This window comes from Colletotrichum jinshuiense, chromosome 4 (assembly GCF_051148585.1).
Source record: "Colletotrichum jinshuiense chromosome 4, complete sequence".
Classification (NCBI taxonomy): domain Eukaryota; kingdom Fungi; phylum Ascomycota; class Sordariomycetes; order Glomerellales; family Glomerellaceae; genus Colletotrichum; species Colletotrichum jinshuiense.
The window spans coordinates 3,084,241-3,108,533 of NC_139311.1; the positions used below are offsets into that span (position 1 = coordinate 3,084,241).

The window sequence follows — 24,293 nt, forward strand, 5'->3', positions numbered from 1 at the left end:
CATTGTTCAGGTAACGATTGCGCCGGCAAATGGGGCCCTCCCTCTCGACTGTCGAATGAGCAACTCGGTGATGATGATGCTGCGCGTTCGGGTACAGCAACCAACAGGAGTGCTACCGCCGCCAACGGGGCCGTATCCTCCCACAAACCCACCAGAGAGCCACAAGCAAGGTGACATTGAGTATGGGAGAACGGGATTGTCAATGCGAGCGAGCCACCCGCCTCCGAGCTGCAAAAGGCACTGTGTATCCAGGTTTCGAATTCATTTGGATGCAGGACAGGTGGCCGAGGGACGCGGCCTTCGGGCAAAAGCAAACGCACAAGATGGGCAGGTTGGCCGGCCCCTAGTGTGCGTACACAGATGCGCTTTTAGTCTTTGGGTGAGGGGGAGGAGTGGGCAGGCAAGAACGAAGCGATGCGATGTTGTGCGATGCGATCTAATGCGATGCAACTCCGGCCCAGCCACTTTCCCACTTTATTTCGACATCTCATCTGGCCCGTCGACGGTTCAGCTCAAACAAAGCCCACGCCCAGGATCGTCATCAAATTCTTGCCTTCGTCTCCCCCCTGCATCATTCGTCTCAAATTGCTGCCCAGTCGCGTACGTCGCCTCCTTTCCAGAATGCTTCCCAAGATTGCTTTTTTCTGCCCCCAGCTCCACGCCGGTATGCACGCATCGTACGAAGAAATGGATGGTCCAGGCTAAATCTGGATCACGGATTCGCCGTTGGCCATCATCTCACCGCCATCAGAGGGGAAAGAGCCCGAGGCACTGGGTGGCCTATCGGGGTCCGCTGCCGGCTGCAGGTGGCTTGACCCAACCCCAAGGACGGGCTCACCATGGCCTGGAGCTGTCAACGAGGGAGAAAAGGTGTCCTGCCTTGTCCCTGTCGGGCTGTCATGTCAGACAGACGCTAGCCGTGTAGCGACCCAGCTGCCCGCCGACAAAAGTCTCACGACTCATCAGGACCCTGTCGTGTCATATATTTTCTATGTGTCCTTGCAGGACGATGGGAGGGACGACGGGGTAGAGAGGCCGGCGACAAGTATTAGCCGCCAGCTTACAAGACACGGACAGCCTGGCTGAGAACGGTCATCTCCCCCCAAATCCGAACCTGCCGGCAGCGAGTCGTCCATGTCCTCCTTTGCCTTCGGCGCACACCCCTCACGCCCCCCCTTGAACCCGGATTGTGGAAGATGCCGCATTGCATCCGTATTCATTCAGTAGCCCCGGCAAGCTCCGCGGCGACGGCAACACCACGCAACTCTACCGCCCGCGTGTTCATGCCTTCTTCGCGAAAGCAGACAATGATGACAGGTTTCCAGGCAATAGTGGCTGCAAGGCTAATGCATCGCACTCCTCCCAGAGAAAACCCCAACCCGCATGAGCCCGAACCACTGCCCGACCATATAGTGCACAGCATGTACACACACACACACACACACACACAAAGTCCCAGGCGAACGCCGCCAGAACCCCTGACTGACTCTTCCATCTGCACGCGCCTGACACTCTCCTAGTCGCGGGGTGTCCCGGCTGCGTGGAACTTTCTCCAATGCTTCGACGCTAGATGATCATACTTGCGTGGCCATGCAGCCCGTTTGAGCCTCAGCACTGTGGCGGCCATGCGCACCTCCCGACTGGCTTGGGGAGAGCTTTGGTGGAATGGCGGTGCCACTGCACATTCTTCCCATGTCGACCTGAACGCACAGCTCGCAACATGACATGACTGTATCTGCCCTTGACTGCGATGAGTGCTTGGCTTCGCCAGGGTGTGGATGCGAGAAGGGGGTTCGGCCGCGACGAACTTCCCACGACGGCCGCTAACACAGGAATACCACCTGCCTTTTCCCTGGTCTGGCTGTCCCCGGGGATCCAGTCCCCATGGCCGCTTCCTCCCAAAGGGCAAGAGACTTTGTTCACCGCCGAGAGACGACCGCATCCGGCCTATCAACGGTGTACCCCTCCCCTCCTTGTTCAAATGCCTCCCTCTGCCTGTGGGAGGGCGGGCCTTCTCCTTACACCTCGATCTACCTCTGTCTGGCTGGCGTGGTCATTTCTTACTCTGAACCCTCCTGGCCGATTCTAGTAGTCTTAAGATAGCCTCCAGCCCCTCATCTCATCCACAAGATAACGCATGCTTTTTGTCCACGACCCGCCTTGGTACATCAGTCGCCAGCTAGCCGTTAGCCTCTTCTTCTCCTTGACCCCAATAGCCGTCGAACCGGCCGAGGGCACGCGAGCACCGAGCCGCCCACATATATTTAGAGTTTGAATTCTTCCGACGACCGCCTCCCGCCCCCAGGACACCCGGCGAGCCCTAAAATGACGAAGAACACCGTCCGCCATCTGGAACCCAATCCAGCCGTGCAACAAGGAGGCATGGCGGACCAGAACGGCTCCAGCACCGCCCGCGGCGTCGGCTCCACGCCGGCCGGGGAAGCGATCTACGACCCGGCCTTCACGGACCGTGTCATTGCCGCCACCGGCCCGGGCGCTAACCCCCGCCTGGCCCAGATCATGCCGAGCCTCCTGCGGCATCTCCACGACTTTGCGAGAGAAGTCGACCTGACCGTGTCCGAATGGATGGCCGGTGTGCAGATGGTTGGTGTTGTTCCACATACACGCGCGCGTACACACACACACACACACACACACACACACACACACACAAACAAATACAAACACAAAAGCTCACCCCCTCCTCCCCCCTTCCCTGCCCCTCCGCCCCTTGTTTGTCATCCCGCGGCGTCGCTCCCTGGGCGAACCCCGACCGGTACCGACCACTAACACGGCGTCTTGCCCGGCTCTTCTAGATCAACGAGGCCGGCCAAATGTCCAACGACTCGCGAAACGAGACACAGCTGCTCTGCGACATACTCGGCCTCGAGTCCCTCGTCGACGAGATCACCTCGAAGCAGCTGCAGCTAAAGACGACGTCCTCGCTCGAAGCCAACCCCACCTCGTCCGCCATCCTCGGTCCCTTTTACCGCCACGACGCGCCCGTCCTCCCGAACGGCAGCTCCATCGTGTCGTCGCTCGAGTCGGCCGAGTACCAGCAGGCCTCCACCCACCTGTTCGGCCGCGTCCTGGACCAGCACGGCCGGCCGATCCCGGGCGCCATCGTCGACATCTGGCACACGGCGCCCAACGGCAAGTACGAGCAGCAGGACGCCGGCCAGCCGGACATGGACCTCAGGGGGAGGTTCCGCACCGACGGCGAGGGGAGGTACTCGCTGTACTGCCTCCGCCCCGTCCCCTACCCCGTGCCCGACGACGGCCCGGCCGGCAGGCTGCTGCACCTCCTGGACCGTCACCCCTACCGGCCCGCGCACCTCCACTTCATCGTCTCGGCCGACGGGCGCAGGCCCGTCACGACGCAGCTATTCGACAGCGAGGACAAGTACCTCCAGAACGACTCCGTCTTCGCCGTCAAGGAGGACCTGGTCGTCGAGTACAAGCCCGCCGGCTCCGACCCCAAGGCGAGGTGGGCCCTCGAGTACGACTTTGTCCTGTGCGATGCCTGAGCGCCTACAAGTGGGTTGAAGAGAGAAAGAAGGGGGGGTGGGAAAACCCTCCTCCCTTTACTGTTTTTGGCTATGAAACCCGTCACTCCCTCCTGGGGACAATAGAAGAAAAGTTTTTTGTTCGTAGAAACACCCCCGCAAAGAATATCTATAAAAAGTATCAACTTCAAAAAATAAGTCAACGGCTGGATGAAGAAAAAAAAACCAAATATATATATCTAAATTAAACTTCTTTCCAGGGCTCTGCTCGTTTTGTGATGCCTTTCGTTCGCCAGAATAGCAACAACAAAGCTGCGTGCGTGGGTTCCCAGGAATCCCCTGCAAACTGCCTCTTTTTTTTTTCCCCCCGTCGGTTACTCGGGAGCTACCTACCTGGCCTGTCTGGTTACCAAACACGGAGGTTTGCTTACTTGCTTGGTAGTTGTCCGATAGCGAGAGAGGAGGGGGGGAGGAGGAGGTTCCCTTTTTTATTTTACCAATAAGGAGCTTTTGCCTCGCTCCCTCTTCCGTGGCGGCACACTTGAATACACGCACGAGTGTACCTCACATGCATCATGGTAAAAAATCATTCGAAATGGGGTTGGAATTTCTTCTTCTTATTCTTCCAAACTTCTCGACCTCCCACTTTTTTTTTGTTTTTTTCGTCGGGATCGTTTCTTGTCTCTTCGCCCTTCCCCCCTCCTCGCCATCTCCCTCCCGCCGGGCATCACGCCTCTTGTTGCTTGGCTAGGCGTTGTTGTCGTCCCTTTCTTATGTCTCACGCCGCAACTCCGGCTCCCGTCATCATTGTCGGCGGCGCCCTTGTTCGCACCCATTGTTCGTCCCATACCAGTAACAACAAATACTCCGTGCAGTGCCTCCCTAGTGCTGCCTGCCCTCGCCGGCCGTCCGTTCGTTCGAGAACAAGTCCGTACCTGCGTCGAGGTCGTAGTTTGCACGCCCCCCCGCCCGCCGTCATCCAATCCAACTGGGTATCTTTTCCTCCTCGCACTCCCTCCCCCCTACACCGCCTCCTCTGGACCCCCTCCCCCACAACCTTTCTGGGCGTCTCGCATCAGCACACCCCCAGGCCTCGTGTAGGCTATATTTAGGGCACAATCGGCTGCGTCAACTATTGCAGAGGAGGCCCGCCACTTCGTCGCCTCGGCTCCGCGTGGGTTCGACCATGCCGGTCGTTCGCCTTTTGCTCGTTGTAGTCAAGCTGGTTGGGCAGTCTTTCTTCTTCGGGCGGCTAAATAGCGCCCGCTGGTCTGTGCTCTCTAATGTGATCCTTGTCCGCCCTGGGCCCGGGCCTTCAAGCGTCTCCTTTCTACCCCCCAGGCATGTTACCTCTGCTATGAGTATTCCGCCGGGACGTACATGGGCATGTTGTGAGGGGCCACGTATCCTCCGGGCCCAATCGCCGGGACCCCGGCACCGTTGGGACCCCCGGGGACGATGTAGTTTGCATAGACCGGGAAGCGTGGGCCTGGGCCCTGGGTCGGGTATCCGGGCGCGTTCGGTGCTGTCCCTGCCACCACTGCCGCTGGAGATGGCCCGGGTGTAACCACCCCCGCTGGGATGGGCCCGCCGGCTGCGCCGGGCACAGCCGACCAGCCCCATATCTGGTCGAACTCGAGCTCTCCGTCGCCCGTGTCCGAATCGCCCCCCATCCTCGTGCTTTGGTCGCCCTGGGACATGCCGGGGGTGCTGCCTGCGGGCGAAACACCGGCCGATGGGCCCGCCGGGGTGGAATAGCAGTAGTCCGTCTTCATGGAGAGCGGAGGCGGGGCCATCGTCTTGACGGCACCCACGGGAGGCCCCGAAGTGCCGGTCGCGAAGGAATTCTTCCGGGACAAGGTGGTCGGTTTGAAGATGGTGCTGATGGGCTCATGGAGCGCCGTCGGCGACAGCGTCTGAGGGGCGGGCATGGCCGGCTGCTCGGGCTTCTTCTGCCGCAGCTCGTAGATGACATTGCGGAATGACGTTAGTATGAAGAGAAGGCGGTTGGCCTGCGGGTCGCTCTCGGCGCAGTAGCGCATGATGGCGATTGTGTTGGATATCGAGGCCGCGTAGCTCGGATTGGGATAGATTGCCGCGAACTCGTTGCTCAGGATGATGAGAGAGGCGGCGAAGAGAAAGTAGCTGTGAACCAGTGTTAGTGTCGGGGTATATTTCGGGAGGTTGTCACCGGGGGGCCACGAACAGGACAAAGGGGTTTCGTTGCGGGAGGTAGTTGCTCTCGAACGCCTTCTGCACCAGGATGACCGTCTGGTTGGAGGCGTGCAGACATGCTTCGCAGTACTTGGACATGCGGCTGATCCAGCGCGGGACCGGTAGGGCAAAGCCGCTCCGTTCGTTGTGGACCTTGCTCAAAAGACAGATGAAGAATGGCCGAGTCAGCAGTACGATGGAGTGGCAGTACAGAAGATTGACGTGGAGAGCCGCGATGCCTCGCGCGGGGTTGTTCGGGTCGGCCACCACTCGCTTGCTGGCCAAGTCGGGACTGAGCGTTGAGTACCAGGTGTTGCACTGCTCCCAGATCTCCTGGGCGAGGCGGACGGACACCCTTCGGCGGGCGTAGATCTTCTTCAGGATCTGGCCGATGATTCGACAGGACCTCACGGCAGCGTCAAGCCCGTCGTTTGGATCCACGACGCGTATCAACTCTCCTTGGGGGCCCTTCTCGTAGACCAGCAGGGCGTCGCTAGAACATTCCTCTTCGTCAATCGCGACTGGCCGGCCCAGCGAAGCAGCGAGGAACCGATCCAGGACGAACAGGCTCCTCCAGAGATTCCGCCGCAGCCTGATTTCGTCGCTCTTGAAAATAGAGTGGTTTTCGTGCACTCTGTGCAGACCAAGGGCGAAGCCGGACCGGACGGCCATTCCTAGAGCCGGGGTTAGATGCCACATCCTTTTCAGGGATCTATGGGTTGGGACTCACCGAAATAGGCATATGCCGCGTTGCGCTTCGACACCGCGAGCATGTAGACGGCCATCAACGACAGCGCCTGCACAGACCAGAAGTCCGCATCCTCAAACCCAGATATAGGGTCGCCGAGAGCCCTCGCACTTCGGAAGAACAGCTCCGCCCGGTCGAACTGGCTTGAACGGAGCTTCTTGAAGATGGCATCCTCCTTGCTGCCAGGGAGCGGCGTACCCAGGACCGTGCCAATGGCGAAAGTCAGATACAGAAGGCAGAGGAAGGACGATTCCGCTGCTAGGGGATCCGAGTAGCACGTGTCGACGGTTTTCTCAAACGCGGTCCTGCTGAAAACCTCGATCAAGCCGTGGGTCTGCCGAGAGTTAGAAACCAGAATGCACACGCGACACGGGCCAGGGCCCGCTTACATTGGTGAAGAACGAGTCAAGCAGGGCGTTCGCTGTGTCCCTGTCGGGCAGGATGTGCGGGGGTCGTATGTTTGCCGGCATGGCTATGGTGGCCTCCATGATCTTGTGGCGGCTCGGGTCCAGTGTGAAGTCGCTGGGCCCAACGCTCGCCTCGACGATCATTCGTATGAGTTGCAGATAAGCCAATGACGCCGAGTCGCCCACGTAGACTAAGGGTACGGTCAGCAAGTCTGAGCAAGGCAGGACTCAAAGGTAGAAACATACGCAGTCTGCCTGTAGGGTCCTGTAACATCCTGGTAGACTGTATGAGTGAGGTCTCCTCGTCGGGGCCTGAAGCTGTGCTGTGTCTGGAGCGGAGGTCAACCTCTCGGTCCGCCACCGGCAGATTTTGGTCCTGTTCGATGGAGGGCTTTATATCAAAGCCGACGGTGGGCTTCTCCTCGTTGACTGGTGGCTGCGGCTTCAACTCCCACGGCGTCGTAGCCGCCGCAGGGCTCTCGGATGCGAGCGTGGCATCTGGGGCCCCTGGGTTCGCGGCAGGTAGCTCCTCAATATTGCGACGCTTGGAGGGAGAAGCTAACAGATCCGGGGGAGTTTGTTCAGAGCCGTTATTCGTTGTGTAGGTACACACTAGGCTCCTCTTCGTACAAGTGGTACATGGCCGAGAACCGTTGCACTTTTCGAGTTATCAGTTAGCTACTGGGGTGGACTCGGGTATGAGCTCGGCGACGGGACCTGGCAAGGTCTCGGAAGGGTGCACCGGGCCAGCACTTGCCGGGCCAAAGGTCATTCAACAGGCCGGTATGCAGCACACGAGACCGGCGAGGTAATGACCCGATGGAGATTGAGACTGGAGCCCTTCTTCAGATGAACCAATGACCCCGGGAAAATATGTGACCAGATCGTCGGGTTGACAGCTGGTGTATGTACAAGATCGAGGGGACACCCCGGAAATTCACAAAGAAGCCCCGGTAAAGGGTCCAGTGATGTTGCAAATTACACCGCGAGAAACGCCTTTATGGGGGAACAAAGATGGAAGAAAAGAAAAAACAGGTAGAGTACATGTAATCTTGTCACCCACTTGGAATGGGCCAACCTGGTTGGCAACGTAACATTGTCGATCAGGGCAAATGGTGAGGGGGTTTCCATGGACGAGGACGGCGAAACTAGATTTTGTCGCACTGTAACCGCTTTTATCTTGGTTGGACAGCTTGGCATGGTATCGGGTCGGAGGGTGAACCGACAAGATACAATGCCCTTCGCAAAGGCCAGAGAACGGAATCATGCGCAGACCGGTTTCCACCACCGGGAGCTGATGTGTGATTCATTCGGGGTCTTCAGGCAACTAGCCAAGGCCGGCCCGAGAGGATGGTGGGAAGCGGGTGGGATGACGTGCGACACCATCACGGATACATCAACAGGCTGGTAGCGAGAACACTAATGGAACGACAGGTGGGATGGATACAGGCGGTAGAAAGAAAGACGAGGGGCTAGGAAAAATAAAGAAACGGTCATGTCGATACTGGTTGGTTGGTTGGGTTCGGAACAGGGCTCTCTGGTTTTACGGCGTGGGAGGCAGCACCGTGGAAAGGAGGAGAAGGAGGAGGAGGAGGAGAGGAGGAGGAATAAGGCGAGGGCACAATGAGAGGAGAGCTCACCTTCTGCTTCCGGCGCTTACAAGTGTCGCAGGCCTGGGCGGTCCGTTGGCGTTTGTCCTCTGGAACCTTGGGTCGGGTCATTGTCGACGACGTTGATGCATCAGCCGACAGTCCATGGACCCTTGGCAGCACCCGTTATCCGATGAGGGCGAGGAGGTGGAGTTTGGGTTGGAGCAGCAAGTGGCCGCACGACCAGGCGTGTCGAGGAAGGGGTCGGCAGCGGTGCCGGGAGCTCACTGGTTACTGCACGAGCTGTGTCGGAGCGTGGGCGGGCTGCAGAGAGGCGGATGGCAGGCACCGGGTACGGATACGCATGCTTTCCTTTCGGCAGCACAGCAGCAGGTGGCGAGCGTGGGCTGCGGGTGGGAGACGCGAGAGGGACGGAAGACGCAGCCGCGAGGGGGGAAGGGGGGTTCCGTGGTCCGAAGCGGGAAACTAGTAAGGATCGGTTCTTTGGGCAAGCTTTTCTGACATGTTCCGACGACGGGACGAGCAAGCTGGTCTGGCGGTGATGGGCGACGAGGATGACCACAAGTGGGGAAGTTTGGGCTTTCGGGTATGGGGGTGGTTACTTTAAAGAGCAACACGTAACTATGCAGAACGATACGGGATAATGAGATGTGACGTGGGGAGCAGGAGAAGTAGCGCGCAGCCTTGTGCTAAGCTGCGTGCTGTTGGTCTGCTGCGGGCGCGCAAGAAGGGGCGGGATGGGATGGGATGGGTTGGGATGGGATGGGATTGAATGAGGGATGGGGACCGCCGTTGCGTTGCGGCAGCGGGTGTCGGCGAAGGCGGGGGGGGAGTGGGCGTGAGGGAGAGAGAACAAGTAAAGAGTCGGGGAGATGATAGAGAAGAGCCCGGGCCAGGAGAGAGGGAGGGAACGACGAGACTTTGATCGGATATGGGACAGGCAGAACAAGAACAGTCTCTCTCACGTTGGGCAAGCACGCGCCTGTTACGTCTAACGAGACTGGGAACTTGGGACTGGGCGGAGGAGGAGAAGGGGGGAGGATGGGGATGAGAGGAACTGGCTGGCTGGCTGGCATGGAGCGCTCAGCAAAGCAGGGTGGTCGTGGAGACGAGTCAAGTCCAAGTCAAGTCAAGTCGAGTCGAGTCGAGTCCCCATCGCGCGCGACGAGATGCGATGCTGAAGCGGGGGCCAAGAGGGTCAAGGAAATAGACAAGGGGAGGGGGGGCTGTACAGGGATTCAAAGCTAGGGCCCGCAGTGGAAGGGTCTCAAGTTTTGATGGGCAACCCCCCCCCCCCCCGACACCCCCCTTCTCTCCTTCCCTCCCCAGTTGCCCAGATCTGGGACGGATCAGGATGGATATTGGGGGAATTCGTGAGGGGGCTCCCAGAGGGCGTGTGAAACCAAAAAGTGACACTCTTTTTTTTTGTCCAAGAAAAGGAAGAGATGGCGAGGCTAGGCCCTAATGTCCGTTCCAGCAGATCAGACAAGACTAGGTCCCGATCCAAAACGTCTTTTGACATGACAGATGGAAACGCCGCCAGGTAAGGAAGGGTCCAGAAGCCAGCCGCGAGACGGCGCCGCCGGTTCTTCTGGCCATGATGTTATACACAGTAGCGTATGGGGTGCGCGGTGTTTATCCCGGCCGGCCGCCAGTAAGTAATTTAGTAGCTAAGCAGAAAGGGCGGACGGGCACCCAAACTATTGTATTGCATACGACCAGTCCCTCCCCCCCCCCATGTTTGGTGGCTTAGGCGAGCTGCATCTCCTCAGCCGAGGCCACCCCCCAGCCCATTTCAGCGCAATCACAACCTAAAATGAGCCAGCCTGGTGAGGTGAGGTGAGGTGCGGTGGTGGGCATGGCCTCTTGGCATGGTTTGACGTGCATGGACAATAAAATGTTGCTGCCATCGGGAGCAATTCGCCTTGGCGGACCAGATCTCTCTGCCCGTTGCGCTTAGTCTCGTCTCGTTTGTGAATGGCCAACGGGGATGCAGAATGGCCGGAACGAGAAGGTGATGTACAGGCAACGAAGAAGAGAGAGAGAGAGAGAGAGAGACCAGGGAGCTGTCAGAGCTGCAGCTACCTAGCAGTCTGCGCCAGACACGCTGAATCATTGGGCGGGCATCCCGTTTGGCTGGTCGCCGCCGAGAAACGTCAATACAACGCCCACAAGAACAATGTCAAAGCTTCTGTTGGCGTCTGGGATGGCTGACTCTGCGTGTCAGGCATGCGGTTGTTTTGTGCGCGGGAGATGATAGGCGTGCGTGATGGTTTGTGTGCGACGTGAGGAGGCGGCCGTGAGTGATCCTCACCGATGCTCGTCTGATGAAGTCCAAGGGAAGGGGGCTGGCTCCCTTCTCGCATCACACAGGCAGGCACCACGCAGCTAATTTACTTTGCAGGTCTGCTCCTGCAGAGAAAGCATGGCACGATTATTCACCGTGGAGCTGCGACAATCTTTGCAAGCCTCCAAGCCAGTGGCGTCGCCCCTAGTTGTGGATGAGAAAACCCAAAAGGCGCCGCCGAGACAACACATGGCGTGTGCTCGGAAACAGCCAGAGCACCCCAGGGAACAGCGGCGGCGGCGCGTGTTTCCCGTCCTTGCCCTGCCGTACACTATTTACCACAGGCACAGGCACAGGCACACTAGAATGTTCGACGTGTGGCCGGACCGCCCATGGCCACGCCTTTGCCGGCCTCTGTGGCTAGCCTGGGCTGGACTTTCCTGGGCCCTTGGCAAGAGTGAACACATGAGGCGGGCGAGGCTTGCAATGTGTGCGCGGGAAGTGGGAGCCAACATCCTGCTCCCTTTTTCTTGGCTTCGAGACCGGAGATGCCCATCTCACATCTCCCATCGGCAATCGCGAGTCCTCGATCGCCATGTCCTTCTTGGCTTGGAATGTTTCCGACAGCATGGTAAACAAGCCATGGCCATCGAATTGATGCCCGTTCCCAACAGATGGACCACCCACTGGCATTTGAGTCAGTCGTGTTTTGGCCTTGGGCAATTCCAACTCCTGTCCAGATTGAATCTCGCCGTGTTGCTTCTGATCTGATGAATGAGGGATGCATACCCTTGGCGTTGGGCGACCGTTGAGGTGTCGGCCGAAACTCCGAGGGTGCTGCCAATCTGCAATCGTAAAGTCTGCCTTGCCTGTCACGGGCGAGACCTGTAAGGTGTGACGAAGAGGCGCATCATGTACGAGGTGCGGAACGGAACGAATTGGAGCGGCCGAACAATGTTGGAGATGTAGAAGCGGCTTGCGAGTGGGTGAGGTGGGCAAGGTAGAAAGATGTAGCATGAATTAGCATCGGGGGATGAGGCAATAATGCAACAGCGCTTGAACATTCACCCACTTGGCCCGGATAGATGCAGGCAAGATAGGCACCTACGTGCCTGTAGGGCGCCCTAAGCAGGAGGCGTTGTAGCTCCTTCTCTCGGTTTGTTGTTCACCTCGACGACACTAACCTACCACGCGGTACCCTGCCTGCCCTGTGTGGTGTGGCGGGTTTTCTCCGGCCGGACCAGACGGCCTGCATCGGGGCCACGCCCGGCCCGGATGCGATGCAGCGCCGCCATGTACCTACCCCCGTCCCGATGCAGTCGCAATCGGCCAACTGCTGATTCAAGATGGCTCCGTGTTCTCCCTCTCCACTACAGTTTGCTAGCACTGCTGGAATTCAAGTGCCCTCGGTTATTGACATTTCGGCATTTCCTCCAGCCCATCATCTTCCGATGCAATCCACAGCTTGTTTGCAGCGTTGTCGGATAGCGCACCTACGACGGGAGGAGGGTAAAAAAAAGTTCATACATGAATCGCGACACGCCAGACAGGGGATCGCAGGCGCAGGAGGCGGCCGCCGCGAGAGAGCAGCCGTCGAGACGGGATTTTCACTGACCACCTCATATCTCGCATAGCATCAATTCTTTACGCGCACCTCACTCCGTCGTCCGCATCACCAGCATCATTGCTGATCCCCCAAAGCAGATGTTCTCCTCGTCAATCTTCGCGGCCACCGTCGCCACCCTCCTCGTCGCATTCTATTGCGGTTTGCATTGCGGAGCTTGTCCCGAATCCGACCAACCCTCAGTCCCACATGACCAGACTGCCTATCACAGCACCGCACATGTGTTTGCAGCTATCTTTGACCCTGGACCACGTCTGCATAAAAGGTGCTTGCCGCAAACGACCACTACCTTCGGATGGTGCACCCACAAGCTGACGCCGTCGTCGGCCAACTGCCGGTTCCGGCCCCCTTTGGTTTGTCGACTTTATCGACATGCATGTTGCAATGCTCCTTCTGCAGGTCGGCTTTGCCCCGGAGGGGTGCTCCACAGCTCAGCGGCTCGACAGCAATTTGGGCGGGGGCGAGCTTTCAGGGTCCAATATCACCATCGCCCAGAGGCCCCTCACTGTCCATCGAGCATAACGGCGATGGCGATGTGTAGCTGCCCCGAAATTTGGACAAGAGACTTTGGAACCAGCCTCTGTGTGTTCTGTTGGCTCGCTAATCGAGCTGGGCGGACCTTGGGTCGGTTCCGGGACTGTCCCTTGACCCTTGATATGTTTCTTTCCCCTCGCCTCGCGTCCTACTCCGACCCCGGTCCACTGGTTCCATGCCCGCGGTTCCAAAGGACCCCTCTTTCTTCAACGAGTATAGTACACGCACGTCGTTGGCATTCCTGTTTCGTCCACCCTGGCTGAGGCGGATCCGGTTGACTACATCCCATCCGCACGCTATGCCCTTCTCAACCCCGCCCCTACACTACACTACACCTCGTGAGGCTGCTGTGCGGTACGCTGCCAACCTGCACCTGATTCGAAAAAGTCGGTTGATCGTCCGTCCTCTTATCGTGTTGAACTAAGCTCGACGTAGGGAGGGTTCCCGAAAAGCGACAGCCGCAGTGGCGGCCGCCCCTCTGGCGGCGACGGCCCCCTTCGCTCCCGTCACCAGTATTTCGCATCCTGGTTTGCCCTCATTGCAGAGTATGCCGTCCTCTGGCGGACCGCCTTCCTGCGTGCCAGGACCCGGGCGGCTGTCCCCGTCCGTGGCCACCCAAAGTCCCGCACCTACAAACCCCCGGGCCCCATGGGTACGAGGTCACCCTTGTACGGATACCGTCGAATCGCAATGTACCTTGACGCCAGCGTAGCCGATGGCTCACTTACCGAACCCTTTCATCCCTCCGGCTTCCTGCTCCCGACGCTACTTTGTTTGTCGGAGCTGCATGTTTCCAGCTCCACCTCATATCACATTCGTACCCTCTTAGTGGAGAGATCAGCATACCCCCGGCCGACCAGCTGTTCACCTAGATCCGACGGATGGCTGCCCCCAATACACACATATATACTTTGGGCGTAGACAAAATGTGGCTGTCAGAAACTTCCCAGGCCTCTCTCTGCCCTTTCTATAACTACCACCAGCTCGAGCCTCCGACGCGAAACCTTCCCTCCTGAAGATGGTCCCCAAAAGACCTGGTGCTCAACAAAGGGCGGCGCCAAGCTACTCCGTCAAGGAAGGTTCCGAGAATGCTCTGGCCGCCCTAGTCGCCGCATGCCAACGGCAGCTCCCCGCCGAGTTCGTCGAGCATCTGCGAAACGTTGCGTTCAACGCGCCGCTCGGCGATGCCGCTTTCTTCCCATGCCCCCTAAAGGAGCAGGAGGCGACTGCCTCCATCAAAGCCCTCGAGGGCGTGGCTGCTGCCGCCATTGCAGACATCCGGTGGGGACCCCGGGCAGGGAGGGGCATTGAAGTCGACGTGGCCCGGACAGCATGCTTCCTAATATCGGCCTACTTGACCACGGTTGACGGCATGGACAAGGCCCACCCTAACGTGAAATCAAAGATCCCAGGTACATCGCCGAGTGAAGACGTATTAGACGGGCGCGTTGGCTCACATTGCTAGATACCGACCTGAACCAGGCGCAGTCCATCCTCTACCGGCGCCTCTCGGCCAACCTGTACGAAACCAAGAACCCGGGTGAATTCTACCATCTCCACGGGTCGCTCGACGCCTCCAAGGCCCTGAACATGATTGGTCTGCCCGCCTTCAACCCGGAGCTTCAGGGCTATGGCGAGTGCATCAAGACCATCGAGGCGGCGATGAAACGCTTCACCGTAGAGGAGCTGGAGGAGATGAACCGTAAGGAAGGCCAGGCCGGCGTCCCTGTGCTCAAGAAGGAGCAGTTCCGGGATACGCCGCACGGCAAGGCGCTGGCGCAGCTTCCTCCCCTGACCGTCAAGTCGGTCGAGTCGGCCACACCCCCGGCCCCCTTCACACCGCAGCATGGAGCGGCAGGCGCCGAGCAGTGCCTCAGTGGAATCCGTGTGTTGGAAATATGCCGCGTCATCGCCGGCCCCACGATCGGCCGTTCTCTGGCAGCTCACGGCGCATCCGTCCTCAAGGTGACGTCGTCGCAGCTCCCAGATGTCCCCTTTTTCCAAGTGGACGTCAACACTGGAAAGCACACCACGTCTCTGCATCTGAAAGACCCCGAAGACCGTGCAACGTTTGAGTCGCTGCTAGCTAGTGCGGATGTCATTCTCGACGGCTACCGGCCGGGAGTTGTCGACCGCCTAGGCTACGGGCCCGAGAAACTGGCCGCCATCGCCGCGAAGCGGGGCAAGGGCTTTGTCTACGTCGCGGAGGACTGTTTCGGCGGAACAGAACTGGGCGAGGCGAAGGCGGAATGGGCCGGGCGCCCGGGCTGGCAGCAGATTGCGGACTGCGTCGCCGGTGTCGCGTGGGAGCAAGGCCACTTCATGGGCCTGGACGCGCCCGTCGTGCCTCCCTTTCCCATGTCCGACTACGGCACAGGGGCTCTGGGTGCGGTCGGCGCGATGATCGGCCTGTATCGCCGTGCGACGGAGGGCGGTTCCTGGGTCTGCCGGACCAGCCTCTGCCAGTACGACATTTTCCTCCTTTCTCTCGGCGCGTACTCGCCCGAGGTACAAGCCCGCCTGCGCAAGACGCACGATCCGGCCTTCTTCAACCTGCGGCACCACGACTCCGTGGACGAAGTCAGCAAGAGGGCTCTGCGCAGCGTGAAGCGCCTCCACCCCGAGCTTTTTGCGGAAGACTTGATGCACACGGCCTGGAGCAAGGGGTTCGACGCGGAGGTGAGGTGGCCCAGGGAGGCCGTCCGTGTTGAAGGGTTGCGGGTGGGACATAATCGGGCGTCGAGGCCGAATGGAGCCGATCCGCCCTCGTGGGAGGACTGGGAGGTCCAAGATGACATTGTCAGAGCACAATAACATCCCGTTCCTCAGATACAGTACAAAACGCAGGAGCTAAACAGAGGGGGGGCGGACCATTGTCAGAGGCGCATGCCGAGATGCAGAACAATATTTGATACCAATTTGCTGATAGTAATCCCTCGTCCGACTTCAACGACACGCCAATGATCAAATTTTACAAACTAGCAGTATTAGATACCACGACGCAACTATAAGTGTATTTGGTTTAGATAGAAATACCACCACCTCGTCACGTGGCACTTCTACCACGTCCACTCCTCGGCGGACGTTCATGGAGGAGAAGTAAGGAGTTCTTGGCCCACGCTATGGATTGGTCAAATCCAATAGTTTAGCCCAACCGTCTCCCACCTATGGCCGTCCGGGGTCTTTGGAACACGATCAGAGCCCGCCTCGTCCGTCGACCTGTTTCCGACCTACTCAGTCGCACGTTCCGGGCTGGGCCACCTACTTGGGCGGCCCGCACCCGAGACAACTCACCGGAGTGGCTGAACTTCGCTAGTGCGATGGACGAACCAAAGGAGGCGTGGATATCGGGCTGGTCATCGCACCTTGGCGTACGAGAGTTTACACTGTCAAAATGAGCGAGCAACCGGACCATGTATATTTTTCCTCGTCAGGGGGCGGGTATCAGGCAAAACGGTTGTGCAAATTGACAGGCAGGATCTTTCAACTCTGGACACAACTGCCTATAAGCCACCTCTCGAACCGGCTTGACACCGAATTTCCACCCGGCCTCTGCGATTCCGTTCGAGGCGATCCGGCTGAGCTGAAGTGTTCAATACGCTCCATTGTCGAGATAGCTGGAAGCAGCATCCGGCTATGCATCTAACTGTTCCCATGCCAACCCGGATGTTCAGCTCGTCACACCTTCTTCAGCTGTGATATCGAAGGTAAGTGAGGGTGGAAGTCAGGCGACTTTGTGTTTCTCGATATTAACTCCCCAATGTGCTTCGTTTCAACCTCATTTCTTGCCACTATTTCGTACATAACGGTATCGTACGTCACAATTTAAAAGGAGTGGCTCTCGCTTCTCCCCAGCTTCAGCTCCTACCAATGCAAGAAGCCCCCTAGCTATCTGATTTGCAATCATCAAGATGGGCGACCAACTCCCCCCGCTGCCGGTTCCGCGCCTCCTGTTGGAACGCTTCTCCCGGCATGTATACACGCCGCCTATGCCAAGACCTGTCTCGAAACCTACCTTCAGGCGAAGGACCCGGTCGAGCGCGACGCTGCCAGCCATCGAGAATATTTGTCTTCACTCCGTGATCGAGTCGCCATGCGGGCTGCTGCTGGTGCTCCGGGAAAGCCCAAGGACTACACCGGCGACGTGTGCATCGTCAGCGCCAGGATCTCCGGCCTTTACGTTGCCATGATGCTGAAGCACCTCCGCATTAGAAACATCGACATACTGGAGGCTTCCGACAGAGCGGGCGGGCGGTGCTACGCCCACTCGTTTCCAGGCGACCCCGACTGCAAGCACAACTACCACGACGTTGGCGCGACGGGAATCCCGGACATACCGACCATGAAATCGTAAGTCGCCCGGGATCCGAGCGAGCCCCTGCCCGACGCCGTTTCTGGTATGACCAGAACTCTCAAACTCGTCGAAATCCTCAAAATGGAGGACAAAAAGCAGAAATATGTGTACGACTTGGGCTATGGTTTGCCTCATATGTACCAGTACAAACACAACTTCAAGCCCGAGTACCTAGAAGCATCCGGAAGAAGAACCCAATACTCAATCAAAACTAGCGGTGAAAAATTCGAGAACGCCATCAAGGATATTGTCGAGAAACTCAGCGGGGACTTTGAAACAGAATTTGCCAGGTTGATGGATGGCGACGATGACAACTGCTCAACAAGGTCTTGCCTCATGGTCAAGAAGAAGTGGGCGAATGCGCAACTGTTGTGTGCCCCCGGGGACCGACAAGAAACAGCTTTGAGGTTGAACTACGACGAAACAAGTCTGGAGAAAACGCCGATGCGTAAGTGACCTCGGACATTATACAGAAACCTGCCCGATGGCTAATTACAAGCATCAGCTCCACCGGTCTAATTTGACCAAGCGTTTTTCGAGTCCCTGTGTGACTTCGGCGAATTTCAGGCTGCGAAGGGGAAGGACTGGTGCCGCATCGATCAGGGCATGGATACCGTCCCCAGAGCCATGCAGGAATACCTGTCCAGCGGCATTGAGCCTTTCGGGGACGGGTCCCCGATAATCGACGTGACATACAACGCCCCAGTCGTCGCCGTGGGCAAAAAGGCAACAAGATTGAGGTCACCTCGACCGATCAACACGGCAAGCCAGCCCCGGCCAAGAACTACGACATGGTGTCCAACACGACTGCCACGGCACCTTTGCAGAGGATGGACCTCTCGAAACTCGGCCTGCCGGGTCACATCCTCATGGGCATCCGGGCCTTGAACTACGACCGTGCCAGCAAGGTCGCTTTCAAGTTCCTGCGGGACCAGTACACCGGAGGCGCTTTTGCGCTCTTCGGGCCCGGGCAGTTCAAGCACCTCTATCCCGAATTCCAGCAGGTCTTCTGCGACAACAAGTTCACCATGTGTGGCGACGCCCTCAGCGCCCATCATGCGTGGACCTCCGGCGCGCTCGACAGCGCCTACGCTGCCGTCTATAGCTGGCTCGTGGCCATCGGCAGGCCGGGTCTTTGCGACGAGCCGGAGAGGTCCCGTTTTTGGCCCAGGCAAGAACAAGAACGTGGGCGAGGCGGACAAGCGTCTTGTACGATGGGCCGTGAAGCTGGGCGGTGCGAAGGAGCCAAAACACCGACCTGGGTCGCCGTGGTAGATCAGTTCACGACAAGTCAGTTGCCAGGCCTAGACCAAAGAATAAACATTGTGCGAGAAATCGCAGCGAGCACACCGCAAGCCAGCGGTGAAGTGTAGACTGCAGGCCCCGGGGTGTTGGTCGGGACGGTTTGTGAAGTTGACATGATTATCGAAGAGTACCGTCGTCAAGTGCAGTTTTGATAAGGATAGTTAACAGCGTAGGTGGGCGGGAGACTGTTAGCTAGCTAATGGGTCGAACCGACAAGGACCCCTTATTCTGTGATTGACGACAATAGTCTCACCGTTGTATTACAGAGCCGGTGAGTCCAGTTCAGGCAAATACTGGTAAAGTCAGTTAGTCAGGGAAAGCAACAAAAAGGGAGGGGGGGGGGCAAGGCACAAACCTGCTCAACATAAGCCGGCGAGACTCTACCTACCCCGTGCCTGTACCAAATCAGTATCATCCGTTTTGAACAGAAAAAGATCTCTTCCAAGCCTGGTGATCCATTCTAGGACCATTGTGTCAGAGATACTAGAGATCGTGTTCTAGTTATATAGATGTATATATATATATATACATATATACATATATATACATGCTAATATATAAACATGCCTCCTTGTCAGTTCACTGGGGGTTATCGTCTACATTAAATCAGGCCTGTCCGGCCCTCAGGTTGATTGGTTGCTCGAGGTCCGGATCTCAGGGGTTAACACTGCTTCGCCCCGACGGACCATGGGAGGAAGAGACAACTTACACTCGGTAACAACCACGTACATCATCTTTTACTCATCTAGGACCGGTACATCACGAGGCTCAGTAGCAGGCAAAGAAGTTTCAACGAGAAATGCGTTTCATCATGTATTAGAAGCCGCCCCCACCAGCTTGTCTCCATGACAAGTGTTCATCTACCCCCTACCAATAACACAAATGCAAGTTCATGCGGGAAATTTTTCGTGCCCCATGATACCAAAAACGACAAAGAGCCACTCGAGATATGTTTCCGCCAACGCCAGCTCCAAGCCCGCAACATATGCGGAAAAGAAAATATTGGAACCAAAAAAGTCTTAGGAGAAGAGAATGAAAAAAAAAAAGTATACTGCACGCCAATGACACTCGCTTTTTATCTCTCCCATCCCTATGAGCCCAAGACAGACCTCGTCGAGGTCGCGCCAAGAAACCAACCAGAAGGGAAGCGACAAGATCTACTGCGGCATTCTGCCACCTCGGGCGGTGTTATCTGTGCAAACAAAAAAAGACGCGGGAACCCAAACCGGGCAACCCGCCAAACCGGAACGCCTTGTACGCTATGCTCTACCATGCTGAAGAAATTTGACGAATAACACAGTTGGGTGGACGTGAACCGAATGTCCATGCTCGTGACAATTCTGCATGCAATGCCGTAGAATGAGGACTCGAGAATGTAGTCCAACGGTAGAATTGAACCTCAAGAGGGGGGGTGGGGTATCATGAAGGGTATCATGTATAAATGACTTTTTTAACCAAGGGTGCGGCCGCTATGGATGGCCGGAGGGCGGTGGGGTGTATTGGTCCGGGGTGTGGTAGGACTAGGCCGCACAGTCGAGGCTGGGCTGAAATCGGGTACAGTGTATGTCGGCGGGCGAGAGGGATCCCAGCCCTCCTCACTGAGCACACTGAGGTAGCCGTTTCCAACCTTGTCCCGCAATGCCTCGATCTTTCGGCGGTACATTTCCCCGCTGACGTCCCAATCCTGAGAGTCTGACGGGGTATCGCGGGTTGTGTAGATGGGTGGGAGCTCGGGAACCACGCTGGTGTCTATGCGGGGCACCTCGGGCTGAGAGGCGGCCTTTCGACCGTCGGAGAGCACCGCGGAGGGCAGAGGGGGAACCTCGGGAGCCTGCGAGACCCGGTAGTTGCTCTCTGACCCGGCCGCGGTGGCCGTGGCACCCGCGGCGAGGATCTTCATGTCCGTGGGAGCCGCCGGGGCGATGCCGGGCGTGATGGGCGTGATGGTTGCGGAGGAGTCTGTGGTAGAGAGGTCCACGATGCGCCTCTTCGGCGTCTTTCGGCGGCGGGTGGAGCTAGTATTGACTTCGCTGGTCACGGCCTTTGGTACTGGCCGCTCCTTGCGGAGAACGGAAGGCTCTTTTGGGATGTCGTAGATGATGGCTGGCTTGCTGACGTCAACGGCGGGGATGTCGGCGGGAGCAGGCTTCACCACCGGGACAGCGGCGGGCACCGGAGTGCGCTCCACCAGGTATCTTCTCTCAGAGTACGTGGGGCCGGAGTTGTCGATAACAACGTCTTCTGTGTAGCCGGGTGTCTTGCGGAAGAGGTTGAAGATGGTTATCCGGTAGTCCTTGTGAGTGCGAGTGAAGGGGTTGCCCTCGACCCAGATCTCCCGGATGTCGGGAATGCCGGTAAGTCTGGCAAGCTCCAGAGGGTCCGACAAGCGGTTGTCTCTGAGGTCCAGTCGCTCCAGGGGATACAACTTCTCGATACCAGCGATGGATTGGAGTCGGTTGGCTCGGAGGTTGAGGGCAGAGATGGCCGGAAGAGGATTGCGCGTCAGGGAGTGGAGCCCGTCAATCATGCAGTGTGATAGGTTAAGTGCGCGGAGCGCGGTAAGGGTAGCCAGACTATCGGGAATCTGAGTGAACAGGTTTGACGACAAGTCCAACGAGTGAAGCGTATTCGCGAGGGGCACCAGGCTGGTTGCAGGGATAGAGGTCATGGAGTTGTCTGCCAAACTGAGGTGCTTCAGGAATCGCCACTTGGATGCCGGCAAAATGCCCATGTTGAGGAGGTTTGAAGAGCTCCCGGTACGGCTGTGGTGCCACGAGTCGGATAGGCTAGAGTGAGAGCTGCCAGAACCGGAGCGCCGAACCTTGTGCCCGCCCCTCATGTGCGAGGGATTGCGGGAACTGACGGGACGGGTGGGCGAGTTGCTGCGTGGTCTTGTACCCTTGGGCGGGGACATGGCGGCTTCAAATGTATCGACTCGGGCCAGAGAGGGCCGCCGGCTTTCGCCAGGCATCTCATCAACAGCATGGTCGTTTGTGGTCAGAGAGCCGATGCCAAGGTCGCCGATGGAGTTTCGCGGGGCGGGCGAACCCGGTGCTGATGTCGACTTGTGAAGTTCGGCGTGCGGGATGACGGGGCTTCTGCGAGGACTCGAGCTGGCGGGCCATGGCGTCGTTGGCGATGACTGCTGTTTCGAGGTCCTTCGGCGCCTCTTATCCATGTCATCCAGCACGATGTCGATGAGAATATCGGCGGGGTCCTCGACACCGGCGCGCTTGAGGGTCAAAGACCTCAACTGCTCGGCCAAACGATCCCAACCGAAGAACTGCCTAAAGTCGATGCTGTTGACTTCGAGAGCTTGCACGTTCTTAAAGACGTAGAGCGGGACGGCGGAATCGAACGGGAACTCTTCGTACCCGCGAATCATTCGGGCGCGCCAATCGGGAGCCAGGCGAAGGCAAGGGATCTTGGTGAAGGCCGAGTACAGGTATTTCAGATCGGCCTGGATGGCGGCCTTCTGTCGCTCAGTTCGCGCAGCAGAGATGCTGGCACCGATTCCAAAGCTTGTCCAAAGAGCCGACATGCCCGACATGACACTTCGAACGCTAGATACCGAGTGTATGGATCCGACATCGGAACCGCGGCTTCGGGATCGCTGGGTATTACTGAGGAAGGAGACGTAGTTGGCCGAGGTAGAGCTGTCGTGGAGGTTCTCGAGGCGGATTTTCATGGGGCCAACAGGAATGGCAAGTTCTTCGAATCGGGACAAAAGGTAGAACAGGTGGTGTGGCGTCAAGGCCAGCTTCGCCGATTTGACGCCATGCGAAGTGAAGTTCAGGGTGCCGAGAGACAGGGCAGATGCGAGGCCGCTCGAGGTTGAAGCCGAAGTCGAGGGCCGCTCAGGAACGGTCGGGGACTGGGGCGTAGGAATCGAGCTGACGCTCTGGGAGGCGCCATGACGAGAGGCATTTTGTCGTCGAAATTGCAAGGCGTTGGCAAGAGCCTTTTCGTGCGTTCGCACAAAGCTGGCCAGTTGCTACTCATGGCATATTAGCACAGCCGACGCAAAAAGGGCAACGCGGCTTGGATCCGCCGAGGGACAGGACGCCGTGTCGTCCAGAAGGATAAGATCGAAACATACCTTTATGAACAACTCCCCGTCTTCCGAATCCATGATCAAGGACGCATCGAGGGCAGACAAAGTACTGGGTGTAGGGTATCTTGGGTGGGAAAAGGAGAGAACGGCGATAATCGGCGCCTAATATGGTCCAAGGAGGTGTATTTCAACACTCGTACCAAATACTGCTGCCAGGTCGGACGACGGGTGTTAAGTCGTAACCGGTGATACTGCAGCCTGTACGATGAAGGGTTAGTTATGTCGCTGCTGCGTAGCTGGGCGTCGAAGCAGGTGGTGCCCTCAAATCAGACTGGAGGGTTCTCGAGAAGGGGGGGAAGCGCCGTTGCGACACTTCGCCGGGCAGCACAGTCGGGATGGAGTGAGGATGCTCGCTCGGTGAGAGGGCCACGAGTGATGTATCCCGTTGCAGATGCTGCAGGACCCGCCTTGTCTCACAGCGCAGGAATTTTGAAGGGTAGGACGAGAGGTCGAGGACAACGGGGGGAATGCGAGGTGAGTCGAGGAGGGGGAAAACACGGAGCGGCCGAAGCTGGTGAATGACGATACAAGCAAGCAAACACAGGCGGAGGATGTGACAGACAACAGCAGCAGGCGTACGAGGCAGAGATTTTGCCAGTCCCTCAAAAACGAGGCGGGAAGATAAGCAGGCAGCGTGATGGGGAGTCACCAAAGCGAGGCAAAAGTGCTGGGCAAGAGGCAAAATGCAGTTGTGATGAACCATGGTACTGGTTTTCCCGTGTTGTTTCTCTGCTGAACGCGAGCGGGCGGCGGACGGGGGAAAAAACACCAAAAACCAGCGCAGCCAAACAGAGGGCACTCACCAGTGGCGGAGAGAGAGAAGCTCACGGTGGACAGTGGTTCTCTACTCGTGTATTCGCTATCCGTCTCGGATGGGCGAAGAATATCGTGGGTTCGCGACGACGACGAAGGAGACTCGGAGGAGGAGGAGAGTGAATATGCGGAGGGATTTCGAGGGTCGAGGAAGCTATTTCCAACTCCTCACGACAACTCTGCACGACACAGAGAAAGGAGTGTGAGAAAAGGGTCTTTCTTAGATGGAAGGGGGGTGGTCGGACGGGGTCCGGGTTTAATAATAACAAATGGTCGCCAACCTGCCTTGCCTGCTCAGTGTGTCCACCACCTCTACATACCCAGTACCGCCTACCGCTTTACCCACGCACCCACCACAAGCACATCTCTTTCTCGCTCGCTTTCTCTCTCTCTCTCCCCCCCCGGACCCCAGTGCGTCTGCCCTTGGATACGTACCAGCAGCCAGTGCCAGAGCCAGGCCACCCACACTCATCGCCCACACACACCCACACCCTTATCCACCAGATGCAGCGAACAGAGAGACCGGCAGCCAGCCTTCCCTGACGGGTGACCCTGCACCAGGACACCCTGGATTCGAATATCGACAGGCCCAGTCGCCCACTTCAGGGTGGATCTCAAGTAGAAGCACCCACAGACCCACGGGCACCCTGACCTTCCAGGACCAGCATCCCCCAGCACACTACACTAGTTCACGTTAGCATCTTTCTTAGTCGACCCTGCACCCTTCCTCAAGGGCGCCAAGGAGTGTTCGCCAGCGGCAGCAACGAGAGGTGAGCG

The 24,293-nt window shown here is 58.0% G+C and overlaps 5 protein-coding genes across 5 annotated transcripts; 3 read left to right on the top strand and 2 right to left on the bottom strand.

The window, feature by feature from the left end:
• Window positions 1-2,325: 2,325 nt before the first annotated feature.
• Window positions 2,326-3,527, top strand: EsH8_IV_000769 (intradiol ring-cleavage dioxygenase; the record flags this gene model as incomplete). The annotated part of the gene is made up of 2 exons (XM_083265659.1): window positions 2,326-2,604; window positions 2,817-3,527. The coding sequence occupies 2 exons, from the start codon at window positions 2,326-2,328 to the stop codon at window positions 3,525-3,527; spliced, it is 990 nt and encodes a 329-aa protein (XP_083124554.1).
• Window positions 3,528-4,861: 1,334 nt separating this feature from the next.
• Window positions 4,862-8,596, bottom strand: EsH8_IV_000770 (transcription factor domain-containing protein; the record flags this gene model as incomplete). The annotated part of the gene is made up of 6 exons (XM_083265660.1): window positions 4,862-5,651; window positions 5,713-6,394; window positions 6,451-6,802; window positions 6,858-7,066; window positions 7,122-7,533; window positions 8,516-8,596. The coding sequence occupies 6 exons, from the start codon at window positions 8,594-8,596 to the stop codon at window positions 4,862-4,864; spliced, it is 2,526 nt and encodes an 841-aa protein (XP_083124555.1).
• A 4,632-nt stretch (window positions 8,597-13,228) lies between these two features.
• Window positions 13,229-15,744, top strand: EsH8_IV_000771 (uncharacterized protein; the record flags this gene model as incomplete). Its single annotated transcript, XM_083265661.1, has 4 exons — window positions 13,229-13,284; window positions 13,389-13,582; window positions 13,914-14,342; window positions 14,396-15,744. The coding sequence occupies 4 exons, from the start codon at window positions 13,229-13,231 to the stop codon at window positions 15,742-15,744; spliced, it is 2,028 nt and encodes a 675-aa protein (XP_083124556.1).
• A 1,279-nt stretch (window positions 15,745-17,023) lies between these two features.
• EsH8_IV_000772 (uncharacterized protein) lies at window positions 17,024-18,559 on the top strand (the record flags this gene model as incomplete). Its single annotated transcript, XM_083265662.1, has 5 exons — window positions 17,024-17,280; window positions 17,338-17,732; window positions 17,814-17,971; window positions 18,025-18,415; window positions 18,456-18,559. The coding sequence occupies 5 exons, from the start codon at window positions 17,024-17,026 to the stop codon at window positions 18,557-18,559; spliced, it is 1,305 nt and encodes a 434-aa protein (XP_083124557.1).
• A 1,480-nt stretch (window positions 18,560-20,039) lies between these two features.
• On the bottom strand, window positions 20,040-22,721 carry EsH8_IV_000773 (leucine-rich repeat domain-containing protein; the record flags this gene model as incomplete). The annotated part of the gene is made up of 2 exons (XM_083265663.1): window positions 20,040-22,583; window positions 22,689-22,721. 2 exons carry the CDS (start codon window positions 22,719-22,721, stop codon window positions 20,040-20,042), a joined length of 2,577 nt encoding a protein of 858 aa, XP_083124558.1.
• Window positions 22,722-24,293: the final 1,572 nt, after the last annotated feature.